The following is a 9,771-nucleotide window of genomic DNA, read 5'->3' on the forward strand; positions in this document are numbered from 1 at the left end:
CAATTTTATTTTGCAATATGAACGATTTCCAATTTTTTTTGTAAATACTGCAGTCGTGATATTAACTAGAAGAATCTCTATTGTTAGGTAGTTATCATGAGGTGTCCTCAAATATTAGGCTTAATACAGTGGCATTTAGCTTCTAGAGAAAACAAATGGAGGATTAATACAATGGCATTTAGCTTCTAGAGAAAACAAATGGAGGATTAGGAGATGGTTGTTACTAAAAACCTCTTTTTGTTTTAAGATATTTACTTAGGTCAAGACAAGCGCTGGCCTTTTGTTTGATTTCAGACCAGAAGCTAATAGAATAGAGTTACCTGTGTAGTCTTATCTTGTGGAATAACCACACTGATGTTCTTTCTTTCTGTCCCTGCGTATCCATCTCTTGCTCTCAGTTATCTCATGCTTCTAGCTTAATCCTGTATTATGTGTGCATAATCGATTTCTTGTTTCGAAGTGACAGAGCCTCAGGTCCAATCGTAGGACGATTCGAACCATCCAACAACCTTTTGCTTGGTTTGAACAGGATAGAGAGAAGGGGAGGAGTCTACCATGGTCTGAAAGCATGGTAACATGGTAACTGGACGAACAACCGGATGAAATGGGCTCTCATTACTATCTTCCCCTAGCGGCCACCGGGCATCAGCTCTTTGCTGTTGCTCTAGAACAACACCTTCGATGTGAAAAAAACAAGGAAGACAATGCAGAAATAAAATGTATTCACAACAATATGTTGATCCCTCTAATCCACTAAGCCTTAGGTGTGCAAAAGATCTCGGCCTAAGAAGAGAGTCTCAAACACTTTTCCAATTAATCCTTGCAAGGCTATTAAAAGATCCCTTGAGAAAAAGGCAGACAGTGAAACCAGGAAAGAGTATAAAAAATCTGATAAAAACAAAAACAAAAAAAATCATGTAATTTCAAGGAGAAATGAATTAATCTCTTTCGAAAAGCACAACCCCAAAGGAACCTGGCAGGAACTGCAACAAAAGAGAAAGCTCATAGATAATAATATCTTGGATACTCATTGGTTGGAATATGCAAAGCTCCTCTATGAGAGAAAACATGAGAAAAGTAGCCACCCATAATTAGCTCTACAACCGTGTTATTTTCAGAGGAGGATGTCAAACGTGGTATAAAAAATCTAGCAAGTGGTAGAGCCCAAGACATTGATGGGTTACAGGAAGAATTTTTAAAATGGGTTGTTGAAATTTTGGGCCCAATCATCAAAAGGATCTTCAACAACATCACGTGAGACAATTTTCCAGTTGAATGGGCAACAAGTGTTGCTATCGCTCTTTACAAAATTGGAGACACCAATAATCCGTCTAATTATCGCACTATTATGGTCAATCCTCTTCTTGTAAAATTGTTTGGGAGCATGATGGAGCATAGAATCAACAGTTGGGCAGAAAAAGAGGGGAAAAGAGCAAAAGAACACACTGGTTTTAGGCCACGGCACTCTACAATTGATCATTGCATCACTCTTAGGCACTTCATCGAAAAAGTATGGGACATTCAGGGTGGGGAAGCCTTTTGTTGCTTTGTTGATTTCAAAAAAGCTTTTGACAATGTTCCAAGGGACAAGCTCTGGAGAAAAATGGAAGAGCTTGGAATCTCAAATGAATATAGAGTTGTTGTCCATAAACTATATGAGAAAGTCGACGCTAAAATCAGAACTAAAGAGGGCTTCTCATAATGCTTTGATAGTGACATTGGGGTCAAGCAGGGGTGCCCCCTTCCCCCACTCTATTTGGTTTATATATTGATAAGTAAATATCACCGATGGAGAGGGGATTCAACTCGCAGGTTATGTGGTGAAGCTATTTTTGTATGCTGACGATCTTATCCTAATTGCAAAATTTGCTCATGGTCTGAGAGAGCATTTGAAGGCCTTAGAGCTCTTCCGTCAGGAGGTTGGGATGCAAGTAAACACTAGCAAAACCAAAGTCATGATCTTCTCTTTGAAACAGAAAAAGCAGCAGGTTAGCTTTATATTTGAGGAAAAACCCTTGGAGATAGTGGAAGAGTACAAGTACTTAGGAATTGTTTTTCACAATAGGCTTAGTTGGGAGACATGCATAACTAAAAGGATCCATGGGGGTTGGAGAGCTTCTTACATTCTTCAAAATAGATGTAGGAACGCAGAATTATGGCACTGGAAAACCAAGAAAACTCTTTTTTGACTCTGGAGTGTTGGTTACCTCGGTTGTCCTCTATGGATGTGAAGTTTGGGGGAGCAACAAGTCAAATCACAAGTGGAGACAACCAGAAAGAATTCAAAAACATTTAATCATTAGTAACCTCAAAGTCAAGTCAACGATCCCATACGAGATCCTACTAGCTGAGGTTGAAATGTTCTTGATGGAGGCTTCAACAATCAATCGTTTGTTAAGTTATTTAAAAAAGGTGGAAAACCTAGATGCACATCATTGATCCAAGATGATCATTGTAAAGGAGCTAAAGCGTATGAAGAAAATTTGGAGGAAGCAAAATGACAAATGGATGAGCAAATGGGGAATTAATAAGCAATATTGTCCTAATTCTAAAGAGGAGATAAAAAATTGGTTGCTTGAAAAATTCAGGTCTGTCATGTGGGAAAAACAAGTGGGCAGAAAAAAAGCACCACATGTCAAAATTTTCAACCCATCACAATCGCATGACGAAAAGACTTATTTGAGTGTCACAATAAAGGGAAAGGCTAAAATTTTAATAGCGCAGCTGAGGACTGGTCCTCACCATCTTAAGTGCGAAACAGGTAGATGGATAACCCCCAAGGAAGAGTGGGAAGAAAGAATTTGTATCTTTTGTAGGACAAGAGAGGTTGAAACTGAGTGGCACTTTATCATGGAATGTCCAGCGTACGAGGACATTCATAATCAGTTTGAAAGTGGTCTAAAGGTGGACAATGTGAGCAAACTGTTTGAGGAAGCAAAGCTTCACAAAACTGCGAATTTTTTGATCAAGGTTCATGGAAAAAACATTGTTTTAGAAGGAAACTCGACACTGTGAGGTCTTTTTTGGGGTGGAGTTAAGTCCCTTAGTTGGGTCTTGTGGAAGTCATTAAAATATATCATATCAAAGTCCAGCGTGCGAGAGTCTTCCAAAAGGCCCGACCCATTGACGTCTTAGCGACCCCGTCAGCTGATGGTGCCGAATCCCGATAGATGGGAACCAGCTCCGTCAGTTGTAGTCACCGTCTTTGTCTATCGGTCATCGGGCGACCGGGACCCAGTCCTCCGCCAGCAAGAACTGAAACCCAATAGGCCGATCTGTTATTTGACGGCCCAGGCAAACCGAAAAATATCCGGCGCCGTCTTCGTCTATCAGTGTCAGGCGACCGGGACATTAGTTCAGTGCCGACGAGGGTCGCCAACAGGGCCCGAAATGCAACGGGCCGACCTGTAACTTAACGGGCCCTATAGACAGCAATTTTCCCGTCATTGATCGTATCGCCCCTCGAGACGTGGGGACGGATAGTAGGTCGTCGAATCTGTGAACAGTGGGATGGAGCGAAACCCAAACCCACTCTTGGTCACGGGTAATAATAGACCCTAGCGCCTTTGGAGCGGAGCGGGTCCCAGCTGTTGTCGTATCCATGAAGAGGTTAAGCCCTGGTGCGGGCACGTAAATTTGAGGGTTGCGTGTGACAGAGTTGGCACTCTGTTGTAGTCTTGCGGCCAACAGCAAGCGAACAGCTTGGCCACGGCTGTTATCGTGGACGTAATTAGGGTGGACCGGCCGAACATAATTGGGAATTGACCCGACATCCATCACAATGGTATCAGAGCCAAGCACAATTTGCTCTTGGACATGGCAGAACGGCGTAGAGGAGCGGCTCGAGCGCCTCGGACCCAGCGGCGGGCCGAGACCTGAGATCCCGCTACCACGATCTATCACGTGCCGGAAAGGGGAAAAGCCGCGTTGGTTGCCATCAGGGATCAAAATTGAACACGTCTTATCTCTTCAAAGGTTCTCTGGCACGGCAAAGAAGTAGGGAGAAAATTTTACTAGTAAAAAAAAAGTTAAAAATTGATTTTTGTCATTAAAAAAAAATTGGAATAATATCTTAAAAAATTTTAAGAAGTGCTGTCAAATTGTCAACCTTTTTTTTTAATTTCATTTTCTGAAATTAGAATTTTAGGAATTTTGAATTTGTAAATTTCTTTTCATGTTAAAACTTAAATCCCATTTCAGAAACTCCCATTTCAAAAACAACAGTTTTCTTTTGAGTTGTTTTCTTTAATTGTGCATATGATGCAAGTTCTCATTAATTATTATGTCATAATTACCTTTTGATACCATTACATTTGGCAGTTTCTGAGTTGCTCCCATTTCAAAAACAACAGTTTCTTTTTGAGTTGTTTTTTCTAATTGTGCATATGATGGAAGTTCTTATTAATTTTTATGTCACAATTAACCTTCGATACCATTACATTTGGTAGTTACAATTACCCTTCGATACCATTACATTTGGTAGTTTCAATTGAGAGCGACTAGATGTCAATATGGGCCATGTATTAGGTTTGTAACTTCACTGGGTTGTGCCTGAAGGCTACCCAAAGCAAGGTTTGACGACTATTTAAGCTGGAGAGGAGCATAGATTTAAGCACGATTTATGCTTGGAGAGAAGAGCATAGATTTAAGCACGATTTATGCTTGGAGAGAAGAGCATTCAACAGGGTTCCTAACATAATGGATTTGATTTGTTTGTGGATTCCCAATTCCTGGTATGTTTTCATATTAAAAAAGGAGATGCCAAAAACATATACACCTTTGTACACTCTTTTGTTGAATCCTAAACCTGTTTAGAATTTTACTGAATTTTTTCATTCATGCAATAAACTTAAATTTGATTGAGCTACTTGTATATTGGCTTGAACGTTCCGGTCACAAAAATTTCCTACAAAATTAATCCTTATCTGAACTGGAGCAAGAATATAGGTCTCCTGTTTATCCATTAATGGTAAATGCATCTGATATATTAGTTGTGGCTCATATCAGACCTGCGTTATACACAACATCCATAGGGTTGTTGTTCCACCATTCTCCTGTGAAAAAATAAAAAGAAATTTGAAAATAATTTACTGTTGTCAATTGAATTGCTCTTTTTTTTATGATTTTCATTATAAAAGTGTGACCTGAATATGTGCCCTTCTAAATGAAATTAAGACCTGCCCTTCAAAGTTGATCACTGGTTGCCATCGAAGCTTGTTGGATCGGGGAAAAGGGGTGAATTGTTATAATATGTTTTCCGCCAATAAGGAGGAGCCACGAGGCCTTAGATCCTCCGAAGAGAAGCAGTTGGAAGCAGTTGGTTCTGGGCGCGACCATATGCCCAAAAGAGGGAAAGCCCTGGGTGCTAGGGGCTGCGCGACCATATGCCCAAAAGAGGGAAAGCCCCGGGTGCTAAGGGCTATTAAATCTGAAGAACAGTCAGGATTGCGCTTTTGGAGTTGAGACTCCCGTTAAGTTTGGGGGTTACGCTGTGTCGAGGTATGGTGGCTGTGTGGGCTGTCAAGAAAGGCACCAACAGGCACTGCACTGTAAAAGAGGTATCGTGACCCGTAGTCTTGATTAGCCACGGCTGTAACTAGGGGTGAATACAGGAGATCGGGGCGAAGGCTGAGCCAAGGCCATCGCCATCAAGAGGCTAAGAATTTGGGGGTGAATAGAGGAGATAGGGGCGAAGGCTGAGCGAAGCCATGCCCATGAAGAGGCTCAGAAATTGGGGAAAGCACCGGCAGTGCTGTTAAGAGTGGAAGCGACACACAGTCGTTGACAGAGGAGGAATTAACCTGGGCCACGGCTGTTGCGTGGGCGAAGCTGGAGAAGATTTGGCGGCAGTCTGGCTGCTCTGCCGCCATCACAAGGTTCCCGCTAAACAGAGTTTGAATTCAAATCAGAGTTTGCAGGCAATAAAAGATGCCCTTGGTGTTAGTGGGGAAAAAAGCTGCTTGGTTGATGTGGAATAATGATTATGCGCTGTGGAGGAGACTAAAATTTAAAGACTTCGGAAGAGATAAACTAAGTCATCATCGAAGGGGTCTTGAAGTTGCATAGGAGTGAATTTACATATATGTAATCACACCCGCTACTAAAGGAAATTGTGATATTTTAAAAATTATAAGTTTAATATTTTAAAAATTATAAGTTTAAGTTATTTAATTTCTAAACCTATAATATTTAAATGTTTATAATATTTTAAAAATTATAAATTTAAGTTATTTAATTTGTAAATATATAATATTTAAATATTTAAATTATTTAATTTGTAAACCTATAATATTTAAATGCTTATAATATTTTAAAAATTATAAATTTAAGTTATTTAATTTGTAAATATATAATATTTAAATTATTTAATTTGTAAACCTATAGGGTTTTTAATATTTTTGTGAGTTTTTTAAAAAATTAAATCTATTTATACCTTAAAAATTCAAAATTTTACTCTAAATTATATTACTATATTCTAACTTAAAACAACATTTTAATTATATTCTTTTTCTTAAATATTGTATGAAAAGAATTTATTCTAAACAACAGTAGTATATTTCAAAAAAGGGAAAATACAGTATTCGGTGAAGATCACTGAGAATTACTCTTACCAGTCTCTTTACAGAACCAGTACGATGCTTCAACGGATTAGTAAAATATTTAAGCGTAAGCTTATATCTTCATCGGTGCAAAGAAGATTTTATAACAGTTACATTAACCCCAAGATTCGATTAAGTGCTTATCCGTCTCTTAACTTTTACTATGTTGGGATTAAGTTTAAAACATATTCAATTGACAGTCGAGCCAAGAGGAACCATTATTGCATTCCACCATTTTCTTCCGAATTGGTTTGACTGAGTGCCACTTAGTACTCGCAAACAAATTAAGAGAAATAAGTATTAAACTCTTCTTACTTCGGAAAAAAGGGCATTTCTGAATAGCATGACTTGGACAGACAATCGAGGAGCTGTTATAACTTGGGCGGGAGAAATGTGTGCATAATAAAATAAAATTTTAAAAAATGCACCAAGAGAAGTGAGGTGGTCATACTATTATCAGTAAGCTGAAATCATACTTGGTTGGCAGTTAATTTGAACCAGGACAAAACACTACTTGCATTCCGCCATTCTGCTGTGAATTAGTCTGAGGGTGATTGAAGGTCACTTAATACTTACAGACAAATTCAGACAAACGAGTTTGAAACTCTGTTTAACTTGGAACGACAAACTTTTAAGCACAATAATAACAACGTCAAAGTTCTTCTGCATAGACGATCTCATAGCTCAAGTGGAAGAGATGTGTGCGTAATAAAATAACATTGAAATAGAATACATCGTGAGATATGTTTTTAATTTATTTTTTTATGATTTTATGGATTTTTTTGTTATTAAAAAGCATTTCTAACGATTTTTTTATTTAAAATGTATTTTTAAATCCATAAATAAATTTATCACATGAGATATTTTGGGAAGGTTAATTAAATTCATAAAGTAACTCTGTGCCAACGGCAAAGGCGCAGCGAAATCTTTGAATTGCTGAATTGCCACTTCAATAAATAAAAAAAGGGAAAGGTTAATTAAATTCATAAAGTAACTCTGTGCAGACAACACAGGCGCAGCGAAATCTTTGAATTGCTGAATTGCCACTTCAATAAATAAATAAACGGGAAAAGGTTAATTAAATTCATAATAACTCTGTGCAAACGGCAAAGCGGCAGAGAGCTTGGCAAAACCCTAAAATAATGTGTCCTATAAAATAACCCGATGAATACGTTAAGGATTTTGCCAGCGTTGAACCAGTGTAATTTACAAATTATTCGTACCTATAAGCACTCCAGTTACTTGCTTTTGAAAGAAATAATTCGAGTAGCGGCATTTAGCAGAAATAATCAACCAATACAATAACTTACCTCCAAGCTGTACGTCTTTCCTGCTCCAGTCTGCCAAAGAGTTACGGAAACATAAAATACACGCGAACATGAGAGAATTTAAGAAGCGTTTTCATGACGAAAATATATTCACCTGACCGTAGGTGAGAATCGTCCCATTAATTGCGTTTACTGCGTCTATTAGGCAAAATAACCAGGTAAATTCATCAACGGACCCATTCAGAGGAAAATAGATGTAGCATGAAAATTTATAAAAGTCACAGCTCTTTAATGAGAATTATATCTTGCAAATTACTAAATATTCTTATGCAAATTCTTCAATGTATATGCAAAACGGTAATTATTTATATATTTTGTTAAAAAAAATTTCAATTCGTTAAATGTATTCATGCAAATCACTAATGCCTCAAATATTTAGGATGAACAAAATATGTTTGAAATTCGTTCGAGTTCGTCTATTTATAGTTCTTTCGCAGATTGAATGTATTTATGCATATCATTAATGCTTCATTTATCTGTGATGAAAAAGATAAGTTATAAGTTCGTCTGTTTCTAATTATTTATCTGTGGCACGTTTTTCTATCATACATGTAACTTTTTTCTTTTTTTGATCATTATTACAATATACTGTAGCCTGTATTTGACCGGATTTATCTACATTTCTCGGTTTTGCTTTTTAACCAGAAATTATTGTATTATAAGAATCTTGATTTGTACTATTTTATTCATAAATATCTGCCAAAATCCTCGAGCTCAAGAGTCATTTACCTTTGACAATAGGCAAGGCAAGAAACTCGAAAACCTCAGCTTGAGTCGAGTCTTCATAGTAAATCCTATCAAAACAAAACGTGAATTCTCCTTCCTTGTCGTCCTGTGGAAATTTCGAGATGAATTATCACTTTTCAAGCCAAGTCGTGGAAATTTTCTACCTGAGAGGACATGTACATCAAAAAAATAAAAAATATGAAACGGCGTTGGGCAAAGAAAACCTTGAAATCAAAAGATTGATCTTCGGCGCGCCGGATACAAGAAGCGTCGGCATTTTGCCGTCTTTCCCGTGCATTAAATGGTCTAAAGCGAACGCAGACAGAGAGATTTGACATCTTTAAAGCCTGTCACGGAGGCTTTAAGAAGCGGTGGCTTTTTGCAGCAAAGATTTCTCGAGAAAAACTTGCAAGAGTCAATGTTCTAGCCGGAATCTGCTTTCTTAACTTAGAATCATTATTTGGTTACATTTCCCGCTGGTCTATATAGGCAGTTTAAATTGTACTTCCTCCCAAAAGAAAATGCGATTTTATATTTAACGGTCATTGATAGGGCAAAATGTCGGATTATTTTTTTATTTTCAAACTTCCGTTCAAGGTTTTCTTCGCTCTGTTTGGTGTCATGGCTTTCCCATAGTCATCTTTCCCATCTGGTTGACATCACATTTTATATAGCTTCTAGAGTTTTGAGCGAGGGTAAAAGATATTTTAGCTGGTTGACGATGAACCACACTGGTTGATTCGACAAAAGATTGGTTATGTGATTTTGCGGAAAAGTTTCTGAACAATATTATTGATCACAGAAGTCTAAATTCCTTAATAAATTTTTGTTGTTAAATATTTTATTTATTTAGAAATTACCGTACAAAATCTCTTATATATTTTTGAATTAAATCTAGTTAACTCAGATAAAAAAAATTAGTGAGAAACCTAATAAATACAAAATAATAACCCAACAAAATTATAAATAATAAATCCATATCATAACAATTTATATATATATATAATAACAATTTCTACATAAATTATTAATAACAATTTCTTTGACCTCATCTCTATTGACAATAACAATTTCACCAACATGGTTCCTATTTATTGACTTTCCATTGGCACTGCTCT

The 9,771-nt window shown here is 37.2% G+C and overlaps 1 protein-coding gene across 1 annotated transcript in view; it reads right to left on the bottom strand.

Moving 5' to 3' along the window:
* Nucleotides 1-9,168, bottom strand: part of LOC149219010 (kinesin-like protein KIN-1) — a 124,032-nt gene extending 114,864 nt beyond the window's left edge. The window contains exons 1-4 of the mRNA XM_089382521.1: nt 8,878-9,168; nt 8,657-8,759; nt 8,022-8,065; nt 7,910-7,939 (exon numbers count right to left, since the gene is read on the bottom strand). Of these exons, the coding sequence (XP_089238647.1) occupies nt 7,910-7,939; nt 8,022-8,065; nt 8,657-8,759; nt 8,878-8,991 (291 nt within the window). The 5' untranslated portion in view covers nt 8,992-9,168. The remainder of the gene's footprint in view (nt 1-7,909; nt 7,940-8,021; nt 8,066-8,656; nt 8,760-8,877) is intronic.
* Between the last annotated feature and the right edge of the window lie 603 nt (nt 9,169-9,771).

Source organism: Pinus tabuliformis, chromosome Q (assembly GCF_031772625.1).
Source record: "Pinus tabuliformis cultivar Carrire ecotype Pingquan chromosome Q, CPIR1, whole genome shotgun sequence".
Taxonomy (NCBI): domain Eukaryota; kingdom Viridiplantae; phylum Streptophyta; class Pinopsida; order Pinales; family Pinaceae; genus Pinus; species Pinus tabuliformis.